This window comes from Neovison vison, chromosome 10 (genome assembly GCF_020171115.1).
Source record: "Neovison vison isolate M4711 chromosome 10, ASM_NN_V1, whole genome shotgun sequence".
Classification (NCBI taxonomy): domain Eukaryota; kingdom Metazoa; phylum Chordata; class Mammalia; order Carnivora; family Mustelidae; genus Neogale; species Neogale vison.
The window spans coordinates 73,018,938-73,037,259 of record NC_058100.1 but is presented as its reverse complement, the minus strand read 5'-3'; the positions used below and the strand labels follow the sequence as shown (position 1 = coordinate 73,037,259).

The following is an 18,322-nucleotide window of genomic DNA, read 5'->3' as shown; positions in this document are numbered from 1 at the left end:
AACCGAATATTAGCAAACTGAATTCAACAATACATCAGTAGGATCATTTACCATGTTCAAATGATGTTTATTTCAGGGACTCCCAGAAATAAACCTAAGCATATACAGTCAATTAACTTATAACAAATGAGGCAAGAATATGCAATAGAGAAAAGAGAGTCTCTTTAAACGGTGTTGGGAAAACTGGTCAGCTACATGCAGGAGAATGGAACTAGACCTCTATTTTGTCATACACAAAAATTAACTCAAAATGGATTAAAGATTTGAATGTAAGACCTGACCCCATAAAACTCCTAGCAGAAAATACAGGCAGTAAACTCCTTGACATTGGTCTCAGTGATGATTTTTTGGAGCTGACTCTGAAGGCAAGGGCAACGAAAGCAAAAATAAACAAATAGGACTGCATCAAACTAAAAAGTTTCTGCATAGCCAAAGAAACCATCAACAGAATGAAAAGGCAACCTACGGAATGGGAGAAAATGTTTGCAAATCATATATCTGACAAGGGGTTCATATCCAAAATATATAAAGAAGTCCTATAGCTCAGCAACAAAAACAAAAAACAAAAAAAACACCAAGAAACCCAAAACAAAAAACTATCTGATCAAAAAGTGGGCAGAAGACCTGAAAAGACATCTTTCCAAAGATAGTTAATAGACATATAAAAAAGATGCTTAGCATCACTGATCATCAGGAAAATGGAGTCAAAACCACGATGATGTATTACAGCACAGCTGTTAGAACGGCTCTTCTCAAAAAGACTAGAAATAATAAGCTTTGGCGAGGATGTGGAGAAAGGGGAACCCTCTTGTACTGTTGGTGGGAATGTACACTGGTGCAGTCACTCTGGAGAACAGCGTGGAGGTTCCTCAGAAAATAAAACAGAACTGCCTATGTTCCAGCAATTCCCCTGCTAGGTATTTATTCTAAGAAAACAAAAACACTAATTCAAAGAGATATAGGCACTCCTATGCTCATTGCAGCATTATTTTTTTTTTAAAGATTTTATTTTATTTATTTGACAGAGAGAGATCACAAGCAGGCAGAGAGGCAGGCAGAGAGAGAGGAGGAAGCAGGCTCCCCGCTGAGCAGAGAGCCCGATGCGGGCCTCGATCCCAGGACCCTGAGATCATGACCTGAGCCGAAGGCAGCGGCTTAACCCACTGAGCCACCCAGGCACCCTCATTGCAGCATTATTGACAATAGTCATGATATGGAAACAACCTGGGTGTCCACTGAGGGGTGAGGGGGTGAAGACATGGTAGATGCATCTGACAGAATACTACTCGGTCATGAAAAAGAACAAAATCTTGTGATGGCAAGGATCGACCTTGAGAAAATTGCGCAAAGTGAAATGAGAAAGACGAATACCATATGATTTCACATTTATATGGAATCCAAACAGCAAAACAAATGAACAAATCCAACCAAAGTCATCAGTAATGGATGAGAATGGTGGTCTAGAGGAGAGGGGAGCTGATGGGGAGCCAAATGGGTAGAGGAGGTCAAGAGGTACAAACTTCCAATTACATAATAAATATATAATGTACGACGTGGTGATTGTAGTCAATGATATTGGAGTTGACACACACTTGAAAGTTGCCAAAAGAGTAAATCCCAAAAATTCCCATCACAAGGAAAAAAATTGCCACTGTGTATGGGAATGGATGGTAACTAGCCTTGTGATCATTTCTCAATGTATCCAAATAACAAATCATTACCCTGTACACTTGCAAATAATACAATGTGTGTCAATTACATGTCGATTAGAAAAAAAATTTTTTTTAAGTCTCTCCATTTTCCTGGGACTGATTTCCTAAGTCCTCAACTTCCTGTCTGCAGGTGATGGGCTAGGGTTTGCAGGCTTGAGTCCTTGTCTGATCCTAGGAGGCCTGTGGCTTATGCTTCTGTGACGCGAGGCGAGGGGGCTGTGGGACGACCCTGAGCGTCCTTGCGTTCACGGCTCTATCTCAGGCCAGCACAGGGCCTGGCCCAAAGGAGATGCTCCAGAAAAGCTTATCGAATGAATGAACAGACCATGCGAGGCTGTGATCCATTTGGTGACTTTGCCGCTCACAGGGAGTGTCCCATTCACGCTATGGCTCTTATTATTTGCTGGAATCACATGGATAGGAATAGTGGACCAAAAGGGGTGACATGGTTGGTTTGAGCACTGTTGGCTTATCTGTGAATTTTCCTGGATTCCCCCGCCCCATCCCTCCTGCATGCAAATTGGGTTTGTGGGGCTGAGAAGAGAGAGTCATGTTGTGATTTTTCTTTCTCGCAGGATTGCCCAAGGGCTGGGAGATGGATTCTACCCAGGAAGGAGCTGTGTATTTCATTAAGTGAGTAAGATGGGGTTTCTTTCTGGTCTGGCTGTTGGGCCTACTGTTGTCGTCGTCACTGATGGCTGCTTGGGAGGGAAGGTGCTTAAAAGGTGTGCTGGGGCCCTGAAGACCTTGGGCGGGGGTGTGTGTGTGTTCTGTGAATGGCCAGGAGGCCTCTAGGCTTCTGAACTACCTCGGCAGAGAAAGCTGGGTGTGTGTTTCTGTTGGTACAGAAGAGCTAGTGTCGGTCATGGGAAGTTTTCTGGCTTGGAGTGGGTGAGGGGAGTGTTGGGCTGGGCTGAAAACGGGGAGAAGACAGCTCAGCAAAGTAAAGAGGCTGATTAGACACACGGGGACAAAGGCTCGGAGGAAGGAGCCCCAGCCCCGGGATGCCCAAAGGGGCAGGAAGTGGAACCAGGTGGAGGGAAGGTGTGAGCAAGGGTGCACAGACAGGTAGGCCGGGAGGGGGCAAGGCCCAGCCCATCTCTCTTGCTCTCCTGGCTGGGGCCCGTGTGATCCTGGAGGTGGCAGGAGTGTGTGCAGTGCTCTGTGTTTCTCTGGTGGTTGGTCACACCCCTGTGTGGGCCGGGGTAGCTGGTGCTCTCGGCAGCTGACCGCACACCTGGGGAAGGTATCTCAGAGGTGACCTTGACAGCAGAAGGTAACTCTGGGGTGGGGTGGTCCACATCACCCGACTGGACTCGTTTCCCTCGGCCTCGGCCTGGGTCTCTCCATCTCCCAGGCAGGCTGGGTTCTGGCTTCATTCCCACGGGCGAGGCTCAGCGTGCACGGGCCTGTGCCTGGTCTGGCCTCAGAGTCTATGGGACTGGGAGAACGTGGCTGTGCAGACAGCTGGGGCGTGGGCACTGCCAGAGGAATCCCTGGCCCAGCTCGGGGAAGGAGGGCCCTCCTCATCTCTTTCCGCTCCTGCTCTCCTTCCAAATCTTCATTCATCCGTCAGGAGAGCTCATCCTTCCCATCCCCTGCCTTGAGACCAGCCGGCACTTACATCAGCTTGGCTCTTAACCATATTCTTTTTTTTGTTTGTTTTAAGATTTTATTTATTTGACAGACAGAGATCACAAGTAGGCAGAGAGGCAGGCAGGGCGGGGTGGGGAGGGGTTGCGGAAGCAGGCCTCCTGCTAAGTGGAGAGCCCGATGCGGGGCTTGATCCCAGGACCCTGGGATCATGACCTGAGCCAAAGGCAGAGGCTTAACCCAGTGAGCCACCCAGGTGCTCCAACCATATTCTTTTTTTGAAAAAAGATTTTATTTCTTTATTTGACAGAGGGAGATAGAATACAGAAGCACGGGGAGCAGCAGGCAGAGGGAGAGGAAGAAACAGGCTTCCTGCTGAGCAGCGAGCCCTATGTGCGGCCCAATTCCAGGACCCTGAGATCATGACCTGAACCCAAGGCAGATACTTAACCAACTGAGCCACCCAGGCACCCCTGTTAACCCCATTCTTGAAACAAAAACCAGAATGGACAGATTCTGTCCATCCTGACAGATGATGATTCTGTCAGATAGGACATGGCTGCTATGGCCTGAGCGTTCCCTGAAATTGAACAGAAATCCTTGCTTCAGTTAAGATTTATTTCTTCTTTTCTATTTGGTGATACCATCTGCGTATTCCTTATATCTGGTGCTTGAGACCATCAACTAGGTGCTTTCACCCGTATTCTCTCCGCTCCTCTGGCCCTCAACACGTACCACCTGCTGTGGCCTGGGCCCTGACCCTCTCTGGCCTTCTCTTCCATAACCGGCCAGCTATGGTGATTCTCATCTTTCTTTCCCTCCATTGTGCCAAATTCAGTCTTACCTCAGGACCTTTGCATGTACTATTCCCCCTGCCTGAGAGCACTTTTCTCTTGTTTTTGTGTATCTGGCACCTACATTTCATTTCGCTCAAGTGTTATCTTGTCAGAGTGACCTTTCCTGACTACCCCATCCCTTGCCCCACTGTGCTCCTCCTTAGACCCTCCCCCCCTTTTTTATTTAAAGTAAACTCTATGCCCAATGTGGGGCTCAAACTTAGATCAAGAGTCTCAGGCTCCACCAAGCCAGGCTTTCGCCCCCAGACCCTCTTCATACCACCTGCCAGGTAGCCAGAAGTTTGCTGTTTCTGTATTTGCTTACTTATTGCTGATGCCCCCCACTGCCCTGTCAGTTCTGAGAGCAGATCCTGGCTATTTCGTGTTCCACCGTTTCTTAGAACCTTGCCGGCGCATGATAGGAATCCTTGATATTTGCTGGAATAAATGAACGGGAGATGCTAGGGGATAAACAACAGAGGCATAGCTAACGCCTGCTCCGGCTGCAGGTTCAGAGCATCGTGAGCTCCCTGGGTTCGGCGTGCTCAGTCCTGAACTCCTCAGCTTTTCCTCGCCAACACCGATTCCATCTTTCTCACAAGCTCCACCGGAGCTGAGCCCTCAGAGACAGGCTCACACCCCACTGCCAGTCGGTTCTCTCCCCAAATATCTCACCCCGTGGCCAGAGCCTGCATTCCTGCCCCCATGGGCTCTCACCTGGATCATTCTAGCAGCTTCCCGGACTGATCTCCCTGCCTCCAGGCCAAACTGCTGCAAGAATGCTTGTTCTCCACAATGCACATCTGTATTTGCACGAATTTGTATTGCCACGTCATTTTGCATTAAAACTCTTTTGTGCTTCCCATCAGTTACAGGAAAAAAATCTGAATTCCTTACTCAGGCACTTGAAAGGGCTTCATAAGCTGGCTTCTTGCCTTCTTCCTCTGGCTTCACCTCCCCTACTCCGCAGTTTGGCAGACCAGATCATTTGTGGTTCCCTCAACACACACCTCCCTTCCGTGCCCCGAGCCTTTGCAAGTGCTAATCTCTCCTCTCACAGGGCTTGTGTCCACCTGTGAACACTTGCTTTTCCTTTAAAACTCTGCCCATGACATCACTCCTTCAGGGAAGCCCACCTGTATTGTAATTGTTTACGTGTGTGTTATTTTCCCTAGATTGGTGGTTCACGGACTTGAGGGTGCACTGAAATCACCTGGAGGGCTTGTTAAAACAGATCCTTTGGCCCTTCCCCTGGAGTTTCTGGTTCAGAAGGTCTGGTTCAGAAGGTCTAACTGGTCACTGGGGGAGGCTGCTGCCGCACCTGCCCAGGCACCCCAGTCGGAGAACAGGTGTCTAGGTCAAAAACTCATCGAGAGCAGGGGAGACATGGGGCGGTCATCAAGTCTGGAAACATAGGCAATGTCATTTCATGATGTACTGCCATGAAGTGCCACCAAGCTATTACGCTTTCACGTCTGTTCCTGCACTTGGTGGCCTCCCCGTGTATCGGGAGTGGCAGTGGTCTGCCTCCCCGAGAGCTGAGCTTTACTACGTGGTCTCATCCTGTCCCCACCACAGCTTTATGAGGGAAGTACTATCATCCCCGGCTGTTTTAACAAGGAAGGAGAAAACTGAGACTTAAAACTGAGATTTTAAACTGAGTAAAAAAAATGTGTTTCAATGTCATGAAGCTTGGAGGAAGCGAAGCTGGGATTCAGCCCCGTGTCTGCCTGATTTCGCAGGCTGGGCGCCTAGCTTCACGCCACAGCTGCCTCTGGCTGCCTTGGTGCCTCGCTCAGAATGGTGGTGGGTGGCGGAGATTGTTCAAGAAGCCCTGACTGCACTGAGTGAGTGAGCGAGGGGGGGAAGGAAAGAAGGAAGGATGGGACGGACAGCCACTGGCCCACTCGTTTTCACGGTTCCCTGCGTGATCCGTTCCCTACAAAGGTTTGTGACATTGGGTTGGTGGGTGAAGACCCCGGACGTGGATCCCGAGAGGTAGCAATAAAAGTCAGATGCACAGGGGGGTGCCTGGGTGGCTCAGTGGGTTGAGCAACTGCTTTCGGCTCAGGTCATGGTCTCAGGGTCCTGGGATCGAGTCCCACATCGGGCTCTCTGCTCAGGGGGGAGCCTGCTTCCTTCTCTCTTTCTGCCTGTCTCTCTGCCTACTTGTGATCTCTCTCTCTCTGTTAAATAAAAAAATAAATCTTAAAAAAAAGTCAGATACACAGACAACTTGAGAAGCTATTTCTTTTTCCTTCTGTGTGGAGGAGTCAAATTGCAATGAGCAAACCTTGACACTTGGCGGAATCAGACGAACATGATCATTGTCTCTCAGTGACTCTTCCCCGCTCGGTGTTTGGGAGGTGACTCTCATGGTACCCACAATGTCATAGCCCTAGCCTGCCTGCTGTTTTGAGGGTGTGGCTTACAGGCAGGTGGTGCAAGAGAGAAGAGAAAAAGCTTTGGGTTAAAATGTGGGGGAAACCCCTGGCGGGTTTGTGTGCGTGTACCACATCGGACCAGAAGAGGGCGCCAAAGCACACAGGATGGGCCCCAGGAAGGCCTTGAAGTCTTTGCTTGGGGGGGACCCACAGTTCCACCAGGACCATCTCCAGCATCCTTCGCCACATCTCAACCACTGTGGGTCTGGTAGATCTTTCAGACACTTAGATATCTGGCTGCTTTACACCCATTCCTGATTTTCTCTGGCCCCCGGCTCCTCCCCCGCTTCCTGCTAAGGCGGCCAGCTGCCCGGTTTGCCAATTCTGTCTCCACCAGCGCCTCTGTCTTTCTCCAAAGTTGGCAGGAGGGAGACATGGCAGCGATGCTTTCTGCAGAGCCCAGATAACCCTTGTTCCCGCCCTGGGCCCCTGACTGCCCCTCTCCCCACACTGGTGCCCTCACGGGTCACCGCCAGACTGGCCTTCCACCTCCCGCCTCCCCGGAAGCCCCACGCAGCTACTCTCACTTCTTCCTCCGTCTTCCGAGAAGAAGCCAAAACACGGAGTCATGGTACCTGTGCCTCCCACGCCCCCCACGGGCTGCTCAGTGCAGCTCGCGGGGGCTATGGGAGGCGGGGATGCCGAACCCTGGGGCTCTGCCTCCAGCTTCGCATGGCAGTGGTCTCAGAGGCTCAAGCCGGTGGGACCCCAGGGACGGTGGCTCCCTGAGAGGTTCCCCTCTGCTGTCTCCAGAAGTCAGACAGGACGAAGGAGAGAAGTCACAGGGGAACAAATCTGATCCTTAGCGACTGGACCAGCTCTGCCCTCAGAGGGGGCCCATGACCTGGCAGAGCAGTTGAGAATGAGACAGAGGATAGCAGGTCCTGAATGGTATGCAGCTCAGGGAAGGGAAACCCCATTTTGCAGATGCAGTAAACTGAGACCCAACAGCCAATAACTTGTTCCGAGTTGCCTGATGATTGGTAAGGGGAGGAACTTCCACAGGTCCTCAAGGATAGCTCACCACAGGGGGCTCCCTTTTCTCTCCCCAGCTGGTTCACTCTGGCAGAGGTGGGGGGGCCCTGTGTGGACTTGGGGGGCGGGCAACAAGTCCATTTGTTCCACGGCCGCCTGGACTGTGATCTTCAAGAGGCAGGGAGGCCCGAGTGTTTAGGGACTGGTAGTGACCCGGAGTTTTAGACTTTACCCTTTGAGCCCCAGGGGCATGGATTCTAAGGGGTGCTTTCTTCAGGATCCTTCCTCCCTCCCTCCTCCTCCTCACGCCCTCCGCACCTGCGTGTCGCAGAAGTCTTGCTTCTCCACTGCTGGGCTCCCAAGAGAGAGAATGTAGATTTGGTGAAGGGACTTTTGGTGAAGGGACCTGTTCCTCTTCACTCACCCTTGCTGGAACTCTGGGACCTTCCTGCTGCAATGTCTCCCTCACTGTGCTCCCCAAAACAAAGGCACTGACCCAGCAGCCGTCCTCCCTTGGGTCTCTCACGCCCCCAGGGCCACCCAGATCGCCCAGAGGCTTTCGCAGGGCCCGCTCAGAGGATCTGTCTGCGGCCCTTGCCCTCTGTCTGCCAGAGAGGAAACCCTCCCAGCAGGCCCTTCTGTCTGTCTCCGGCATTTTTCAGCTGCCTGAGGATTGTGTGGGTTGGGGCCTGGGGTCCTTGTCCCCTTCCCCATCCTGCCTGTCTCCCCCTGGATGCTGTAATCTCTGGCCCCAACCCTGCTTTGCCCCACTGGCTCCTCAAGGCCTGAGATGCCCCCAGAGCCCCTCATCTTTGTTTGGATGGAAGCCGGCTCTCCCTCTGCCTGCAGTGGGCAGGCTTGCCAAGTCCTGGAGAGCCAGGGCAGGTGGGTTGGGCTTAATCAGTCCTGCCTGGCACTAGGCCTGCACCCAGGATTTCTCTGCCCCTTCAGCTGAGTGCCTTTCTCACAGCCGAGGAACACAGCATCTCAGCGGGGCTGGGGGAGCAGTATGGGGGGGTGACTTAGGGCCCCTCCCTTCCCCCCAGACCTGCAGGCAGATGCACACTGCCCTAACCTGAGATTCTCAACTCTGGCCTGGCCTGCTCTGGGGTTGGAAGGACAGTCCTTACAGGAGCTTTCTCTGGGGCGTGTGGGAGTGGGGTGTGGGTCAGATCCCAGGAATGACCCCCCCACCTCCCTAACAGGCTTCTTTCTGGACCCTGGCAATGGAAGCCTGTGCTCCTGCTTCTCCCATAGCAGGTTCTTTTTAAAGGAAAAAACTTCCGGGGGCACCTGGGTGGCTCAGTGGGTTAAAGCCTCTGCCTTCGGCTCAGGTCATGATCTCAGGGTCCTGGGATCGAGCCCCACATCGGGCTCTCTGCCTAGCGGGGAGCCTGCTTCCTCCTCTCTCTCTGCCTGCCTCTCTGCCTACTTGTGATCTCTGTCTGTCAAATAAATAAAATCTTAAAAAAAAGGAAAGGACTTCCGTTGGTTATATGAGGCTTATGCTCAGATCCTGTTAATAGAGACCCACAGAGAAAGATAAACAGTGCGTGTAAGTGAAGAGAAGCTTCATTTTTTGAAATCAATTTGTTGTGATAATAAATATTCAGAAAAGAGAGAATAGTCAGGTGGATGAGTCCCCACAGATGCCTTTTGTCTGGCTCCTGCTTCTTAAACTATTTCTGTCCTCAGAAGGGACCCCCGGAGCTCCTCTGGTTTCCCCTACAACTTCTGGGTCTCAGGAACAGGGAGATCCGAGACCCCGCGAGCCTGCCTAGAAGTTCAGGTGCGAATACTCCATCTTCTTTCCATCTTTCTGAAGCTGGTTATGAAACTCAGCCTTCCACTTGCACTCACCCGTGGTCACGGAGGATCTGTTACTGTTCCAGCATCCACAGAAATGTGAAGAGAAGGAAATTGAGCTGGAGAACGAGAGAGAGAGGTTGCGAGAGAGCTCTCTTAAGGGCATGGGCTTGCCTGCAGCAGAAGTGAGGCTGCAATCCTTTTTTTTCTGGAGCCTCCCTTCTGCCTCTGAACAAACGCAGGTACCCCCTGGCTCTGCGGGCATCCTTGCCTAAAGTCACTGGACACCAGCTTGGGCTGGAGACCTGAGAGGTCCCCGCACCTTGTCATGGGCTTCAACCAGCGGCCCATGTTCTTTCTTGCGATTCCTTGTGCTGGGGAGGGGATGCGAAGGTGCCAGGGCCCCTACCAAGCCCTCCTGACTCCCAGAGATGTGCCTGTCCCTTGGGTGGAGAGCCCCAGAGACCAAAGGTGCCCCCAGGCAGGTGTGCTGAGCCCCCATGATGCCAGCTCCCCTCCACCCTCATGCCTTCCGGTTCCCTGCACTCTAGTGGGAGAACAACAAACTGCAGCTTAGGCAGAGGAAGGTGGCCCGATCCCCTTTGGGGGGGCAGCTCTTCCTGGTGATGGAAGGCCAGGAGGCTGTGTCCAAGTACTCTGCCGTGGGCGGGAAGCATGGGTGCCTAGCAGCTTGCTGCCGGTGTGGATGGAGTTAAACCTTTCCAGGGACTATTTACTCCTGATCCTAAGTGACAGCTTGGGGAGGGAGAGTCACGTGGCCCTGAAATCCCCACGGGAGCCCATGGAGCATGCCCAGCTGCTTCTGCCTGGGAAAGATGCTGGATCCCGCAGTCACCGCAACAGCATCCTCGCCCCGCGCCAGGGACCTGCCAGCCGGAGAGATGACTGATTAGACCAGATTGGAGCCAGAGCCCCGCTCTTCAGAAGGGGGCCCTGAGGGGCGGGGGAGGAGGACCCCGGCTGGCCAGAGCTGGGGGAGGGGTGCCTCGGGGAGTGCGGAGAGTTCTAGCTTTTCAACGCGGGGCTCATGCCGCCTCCGGAGCCGGTGAGTCTGTTCTGATGCATCCTCGGGTTGAGGCGGGAGGAGGAAGGCTGAGCCCTGGTCAGGCTGCCAGCCGCCTGCCCTGCGAGTCCCGGCTGCTGGCACTGCGGGGCCACTGCCTTCCCCATCCCTCATTCTTGGCAGCCTTACTTGGGGATCATGGATGCTGAGAATGCTAATTATAACCCGCTCTGTGCCCCCACCCCCTCCTCCAGAATCCCCTGTAAGGGCTGATGTTGTTGGAATTTATTACATTCGAGTCGCATCTCTTGGGTGAGGCCGGCTTTGGGGCTTTAGGGCTGCCTGCCTCCTGGGGTCTAGCTGGGCCCCCCCAGCCTGGCAAGAGCAAAGAAGCCAGCCCCACCCTGCCTCTAATCTTGCCAGAAGTGAGTTGAAGGAAGGGGAGATGGACAGGGGTCCCAGGGTCAGGCTCGGGTCAGCCCCAGAGACTCAGCTCCCTCTGTGTGGCCGAGGGGTCAAGCCATGTCCATTTTGTGGGTCTGAGGTTGGGGCCCAGGGCCACTGAGCTCTTGAATTCCTAGGGGCAGCTGATCTCTGGGATCTCAGGTTTAGTGGGGGGCACCTGAGGAGCTGAGGCCTGGTCCATGGGCCCGAGGGGATGGGTTTATAATGGTGGGGTCAGGCTGCGGCTAGCGGGGCCTTATTGTGTGAGGTGCTGGGGAAAGCAGCAAGGTGGGGGAGCTGGCCGAGAGGGGTGGTGAGAGATCAGAGGGGGAGGGGGGCGGTTTGCTAGGAAGGCAGAGGGGGAAGAGAGAAGAGCCTGGAGAGATGCTCTTTGTGACTGCAGGCCCGCCAGAGAAGGGAAGAGAGGGGGCCGGAGCCCAGGAGGGCCAGAGATGGGGAGAGGCAGGACAGAGGGAGCCGGCCCTAGGGTGCAGGGGTAGGGGAGGGCTGCGGAAAGGAGAAGGTGGGGGGGTGGAGTCAGAGTCCGAGCCAGAGAGGGAGGAGGTCTTCTGAGCTTGCAGTCCTTCCCTATCCCTATAGACCCGTCGCCCTCAATCTGGTGGTCGCCCTCAATCTGGTGGCTTCCGTGGCTTACTCCCCTGGCGGCGGGGGGGGGGGGGCTGGCTTCTCCTGAACGCCCGGGGTGGGAGCCCTGTGGGCAGGTCTCAGCCTGAGCTGCCTGTCCAGATGGTCTCGGCCAGATCATAGGCACCCGCCCTACAAATCCCCCAAATCCTGGCTTCTAGGCCCCTCTGGGGGCGCACGGAGCTGGGGAGGACTTCTACCTCAGAGCAGCTGCATTTCAGCTGGGGCAGGAGATGAGCAGATCCTGGTGGTGGAGAGGAGGTGGGAGGGAGGTCCCAGGGAGACACCGCGCCTCCCTCCCCACAGCGGGCCCACAGCGGCCGCTGCCTCCTGGAAGGATGGGGGTAGTGGCCCAAGGCTGGGAGCCATCTCCAGGTGGGGGCGGCAGGAGGGACCCGGCAGGCCTCCAGGCCCGCTGCTGGGCTCCCTGGCAGAAAACAGGCGGCTCTCTCTGTCTCCTCACAAGGGCGCAGAGTGCTGGGCTGCAGGTATGAATTATTAAAAGTCCTCGGTTTTCCAATCAGTGGCGGGTGATGACTGGTAGCGCTGGTGTGTAATTAATCCTGGCGGGCGGCTGCAGAGGCTCGGGACAATGGGGGCTTTTTTTTTTTTTTTTTTTTTTTTGCCAGGTTCAGCTTTCTTTCCCGTCTTCACAGGAAGGTGACAGTGCAGGACGCATTGCACAGATAATTACTTTTAACGTGTCTGCCTAGATTATTGAGTCGGAATCTTCCTGCTCCGTGTAAATGAAGTAATTACCGAGAAAGTCAGTGAGCGCGGGGCAGCCGGCCCTGGCTCCCAGGCTGACATCACGGCATGTCCAGGCCTGGCCTGTGGCCCTCGGGCACAGAAGAAGGAGCTCGTGGGGCCTGGGGCAGTGGGCAGGGGAAGGTGAGCTGAGAAGAGGGGGCCTAGGCCAGTGTGAAGAAGCTTGGTCCTGGGCATCAGTGCTCCCCTCGCTGGCCTGGAGCGAGGTTCCCTGAAGCCATTGGCACGGAGCTTGGCACCTGGCAGGGACCTGATCCACGTGGGTCCCCCAGGGGAGAGTCAGGAGGAGGAGGCCTATTGCTGGGCATCAGGGAGAGCTTGCTGAGTTCTGGCTGTCAGAGGCTGTGGATTGAGCTCTGGGCTGATGCTCTGGGAGTCCAGTGCATTATAGTGAGGTGCCTTTAGCAGGCCAGTCTCCAACCACTTAAAAAAAACATCTAGAGAGGAAAGAATGGTTTGATTGGGAAACATTTAGAAATAAATGTGGGGGTGCCTTGGTGGCTCAGTTGTTAAGCATCTGCCTTTGGCTCGGGTTATGATCCCAGGGTCCTGGGATGGAGCCCTGTGTCCTCAGGCTCCCTGTTCAGCAGGAAACCAGGTTCTCCCTCTCCTATTCCCCCTGCTTGTGCTCCCTCTCTTGATCTCTCTCTGTAAAATAAATAAAACTCTTAAAAATAAAAAAATAAATGTGGAACAGAGACGGAGAGGCCTTGAGGCAGGCTGCATAGGGTCCTTCCCTTGGTGGTCGATCAGTCCAGGTGAGCTCCTGCTCAGCACCCACACCTCTTGATGCCCCCTAGAGACCATCTGATCCAGCCTCCCTCCAAGCCCCGACGAGCCCTCTGTTCCTTCCCTGCTGGGAGCACTGGCCTCCAGCGACGGGGAGCTCATTACCTCGCCAGGCAGCCTGCTCCACGGTTAGAACATTCTTCTATATAGAATCAAAATCCGCCCACTTCTGAGGTCTGCCTTTTGGTTCTGATTCTTTGGAGCAGCACAAAGCAAGTCAGCTCTCTTTCCCGTGGTGATAAAGATGGTTTTCTTCATATTAAAATAGCATATAATAATGTGTGGATGTAACATATTTTATGTAACCAGTTTTGTATTGGGACATTTAGGTTGTTACCCTTATTTTCCTTTCACAATAACACATGAACATTTGTGTGCATAAGGCCTTTTCTGCATTTGGATTATTTCCTTAGGATAAATCCCAAGACATAGAATTAATGCAATAGAGTATATACATTAAAGAAATTATGGTTTTGAGTCGCAAAGTAATACATATTCATTAAAAAAATTGAAAAACATATAGAGAAGAGATGAAAATAGCCCATAATCGTCTCAGAGGTTTGGTACGTAATTTTGCCATTTTGATACATGTATTTTTTATGAATCCATGCATAGACGTGTAAATATATATTATCACCATACATGTACGGACTATTAAAATTTTGGACCAAGGATATATTTTTGTCACTTACATAAGTGGCTTCCTGGTGTTTCATGATCTATCTATTCTGTTTTTTTAATTGATCCCCTTGTTAAACTAGGTGTTTCCAGTTTTTTGCCTTTAAAAGCAATACTGCAATGAATACATGAGTATCTGAATCTTTGCACATATCCATGATTTTTTCCCTTAGTTCACGTTTCTAGAAATGGAACTGCTGTGTTTTATTTTTTTAAAGTTTTTATTTTAATCTGGTGCTCTCCTTAATTCCCTCACCTGTTTTACCCATCCCCCACCACCTCCCCTCCTGTAGCCATTCGCTTCTTCTCTATAGTTTAGACTCTGTTTCTTGGTTTGTCTCTCTCTCTATCTCTCTCTCTTATTTCCCCCTTTGCTCGTTTGTTTTGTTTCTTAAATTCCACATATGAGTGAGATCACATGGTATCTGTCTTTCTCTGACTGGCTTAGTTCATTAGCATTATACCCTCTGGTTCTATCCACGTCCTTGGAAATGGCAAGACTTCATTCGTTCTTGTGGCTGAATAACGTTCCAATATATATATATATATATATATATATATATATATATATCCGACCTCTTCTTCATCCATTCATCTGTGGATGGACACTTGGGCTGCTTCCGTATCTTGGCCATTGTAAGAACGCTGCTATGAACATAGGGGTGCATGTATCCTTTTGAATTAGTATTTTTGTATTCTTTAGGTAAATACCCAGTAGTGCGATTGCTGGATGGTTGGGTAATTCTATTTATAACTTTTTTTTTTTTTTAAAGATTTTAATTATTTGACAGACAGAGATCACAAATAGGCAGAGAGGCAGGCAGAGAGAGAGGATGAAGCAGGCTCCCTGCTGAGCAGAGAGCCCGATGTGGGGCTCGATCCCAGGATCCTAGGATCCTAGGATCCTAGGATCATGACCTGAGTCGAAGGCAGAGGCTTTAACCCCCTGAGCCACCCAGGCGCCCCATTCTATTTATAACTTTTTGAGGAACCTCCATACTGTTTTCCAGAGTGGCTGCCCCAGTTTGCATTCCCACCAACAGGGAATTGCTGTGTTTTAAAATATTTTGACATATTTTGCCAAATTCTTTGTTGGAAATTACTAATTTACGTTCCCGGCAGTTGTGTTTGAGAACGTGTTTTGTTATTCGAGCGTCAGCGTGGGACATGGTAACATTTTCATTGCTTTAATCCGTTGCTGCTTCATTGTTTTAATGCATTTGTTTGATTAGGAGTGAGATTTAAGAGGTTTTTAAAGTATGAATAACCCATCTGTTGTCATTTGTTTGAGTCTTTGGCTTTTCCTAAAAGGCAGTTTATGCAATCATCAGGATGGCAGTGATGAGGGTCAGGGGGCGTCGGGGATAGGGGGGTGGAATTTGGGTTGAACCTGGGCTCTGTCACCTACCCGCGACATGACCTCAACAGTGACTTAGAGGGGCAGAGGTAAAAAAAATCTGTGCCAGTGACTTGGCACTGGCACTCTGTGCCTCAGTTTCTCCAACTGTAAGACTAAGATAAGCAAGTTACCTATTTCATGCACTTCTTGTGAACAGAGGTGCATGTCTGTTCCATCTACGGAGCAGGTAGAATCATGCCGATCAGAGCCACACGTGTTTGCTCCTATTATCTTATTGTGGTTAGTGTGTGTGAGAAACACAGAGCTCTGAAGACAGTGTTGGGATCTCCCTCCCTGCAAGACCCCCAGGTGTCCTTGTCCTGGGCTAAATGCCTCTAGTCCTCCAATGGCCCGAATTCCTTTCTCAGGCTTTCCTGGAGCCTCTGGTGCAGTGCGTTCCTGCCAGCACAGAACGTGGTGAGACAGCCATGCCTTGTTCCCAGGACAATCCCCCAGAATGTCACACTTCTGGGGACTTCTGGCAGGTGCCCGGATGGAGGGGATTTGGCTCCTCTAATGTCTTCTGGGCACAGCACTCTGTCCTGGAGCCCCCTTCCCGCTCTGTGCATCCTTACTGATCCTCCTTGTCACGTCCATCCAGAGTGTGCCCCATTGCTGGAGTCCTCCTTGTGCCTCCCAAAGTAGTGTTAGTCGATCTGATAAATGAATTCTGGGCTGTGTGTTAATAATAATGAGAGAGAGTGAGTATGCTGCCTGCCCGTGGTGGGAAGAAGGCCCTTCTAGAACTTGAAGACATAGATTCAAACCCTGGTCCAAATGAGCAGCTGTGTGATTTGTAGCAAACCACTTAATCTCTCCGAGCTTTTGTTTCCTGTTCTAAAAAATGGGATTAGTATCACTAGCCACTTAACTAGCTGATCACTAGGTGAGTCATATATATATATATATATATATATATATATATGGAAGCATTTTGTAAACTGTAGATAGTTATCCAAATGTCAGTTATCGTTAGATGTGTATATACGAGCAATGTGTAACAGAAGGCAGAGCTTTAACTCAAACTGGAACCAAGGTAGGTTGGTAAGAAATGTGTTTAGGGCTGATGGTATGGTATATATGCTGACCTCCAATCCTCCTCCCGCATTTATTTAGCCTCTCTCAAGAGTTGGTCCTGACTGTGATTCAGGAAGTAAGGCGGGGCCCCTCCATGCTGATCTGTAAACATTCCTGGATGCTCGGGCTTTATTGCTGCATGGCCAAGGATCCCCCTCCACGGAGGAGGCGAGGTCGCTCCCTAGCTCTGACGTCACCACATCTACCCCCGTCCGTCCGGCTCATCATTACCTGGAAACCTGAGTCTATAATTGCAGGGGCCAATTTGCTTTTAATTAGCCTAATGCTTGCAATTAGCCTGTTCCGTGCACCTCTGCCTCTGGTGGCGAGGTCATTTTTCTGATTTTGCTTGGTTCCTTGGTCCTCATTAGCATTCCTGGGCCATCCAGAGACATCCAAGCCCGCTTGCCTCCACCCAAAACGGTGGCTGCCGGGCTGAAGCAATGAAGAGGTTGTCGTGGGGAAGGAAAACTGACTTTTGGCGAGGTGGGACGGGAGGGTGGGAGTGTGCCGACAGAGAGGTACATTTATTGGCAACACAGGTGAGGTCTAGAGCCTGGCTTCCTCCTTTAGTCCAGTGCTCCCCCCAGTTTTTAAAAAGATTTTATTTATTTATTTATTTATTTGGGAGACAGAGAGTGAGGGATCATGAGAAACAGGGAGGGGTAGAGGGTAGAGGTACAGAAGCAGGCTCCCTGCTGAGCAGGGAGCCCAATTTGGGGCTCGATCCCAGGACCTGGGGATCATGACCTGAGCTGAAGGCAGGCGCTTAACCAACTGAGGCACTTAGACATCCTGCTGTTCCCCTTCTGAGCTTTATTTCCTCATCTCGAAAATGGCAGTAACAACTCCCGCCCCGCCCGCAACACCAAGGCTACTATGAGGTAAGGCAGGAAGTGGGCATGCGTATGAGGCTGGGTCCCATGAGACTTCTTTATCACATCAGTGGTGAGAGAGGCCTGAGGAGTCCCCCAAACAGTCTAGTGTCCCTGGACCCCTGCCTGGGAATTCCTGGTCTGCTCACCTTGCCCTCCCTCTACAAACCACGGCCGATTCAAGCACATTGGCATGTAGCAGGTGCTCAATAAATATTGGTTGGTTCTCTGGGGCTTTGAGTCAAGGAAACAGTCATGAAAAGGCCTCGGATGGTATGTACGGGGGTCATTTACCTCCTGTGCTCCTTGGCCTCCCTCCTCATTCCCCTAGACGGCGTTGCTGCAAGACCAGAGATGGTTGTGTTTGTCTTTGTCTTTGTGGTGTGTCCCACAGAGCGAGGCACATGGCAGTTGCTCGGTAACTGCTTTTCAAGTGAATGAATGAATGAATGAATGAATGCCTGAGTGAGACAGGGTCATGCGGTAGATCACGGTGTTGTCAGACGAACGTGGCTTGGAATCCTGGCCCCGTCACTGTCTTCTGGCAAATATTTACCGTATGTTCGTTATGTACCCGGCAGGTCCGAGGTTGCAAAAATGAATTTTTAAATTCACAGTCTGGTAAGGGAGCAGACGTGTGAGCAAGTAATTGTCCTGTATGTGATAGAGATATATGCTACATATGTCGGTGGCCAAGAAAGAAAGTGGCAGAGTCTCCCTGGAGAGACAGGATTCCTGAGGAAGGGGCCTGAAGGTCACGCTTATGGGTTTATCACCAGAACCAGAGCCTCCTTCCCAGTGGTGAGGACCGAATGAAATCAAATAGTGTGAATGAAACTGACACTGAATAATCTTTTAATGGAGATTAAAAATTAAAATGTTTAAAAATGTTTCCTGGTCAGGGAGGGGCAGGAACAGGTTGGTGTGGGAGGGGCTCAGGGACTTTCAGAAGATGCCTTCCTAAGCTCTGCCAGTGCAGACCTGTGCCACCTGCGGCCAGTTCCCTCACAGCTCCAAGTCTCCGCTACTGTGTCCGCTAAGTGGGGACAGTGCATCTGTTGTACAGGTCAGTGGAGAGACTCACCAGGCCCCTAGCTGGAGCAGGGTTGGCACACAGTAAATACTAGAAAATATCAGCTCTTATTATTACAATGTATTTCACGGACAGACCACATCTGCATGCACACACACATGTTGCATGCATGTTGACTCCCAGATATGCTCAGAAAGGACAGTGGGGGAGGGGTCCCTCCCCAC

At 51.5% G+C, this 18,322-nt stretch overlaps 1 protein-coding gene across 12 annotated transcripts in view; it reads left to right on the top strand.

Moving 5' to 3' along the window:
- PLEKHA6 (pleckstrin homology domain containing A6) overlaps window positions 1–18,322 on the top strand; it is a 141,413-nt gene that overhangs the window by 9,100 nt on the left and 113,991 nt on the right. For 11 of the 12 annotated variants that reach the window (XM_044267674.1, XM_044267681.1, XM_044267677.1 and 8 more), the window contains exon 3: window positions 2,288–2,345. In XM_044267674.1, the coding sequence (XP_044123609.1) occupies window positions 2,288–2,345 (58 nt within the window). Of the gene's footprint in view, window positions 1–2,287; window positions 2,346–10,315; window positions 10,433–18,322 lie in introns of those variants that run through there. The other variant, XM_044267687.1, reaches the window with a different exon arrangement.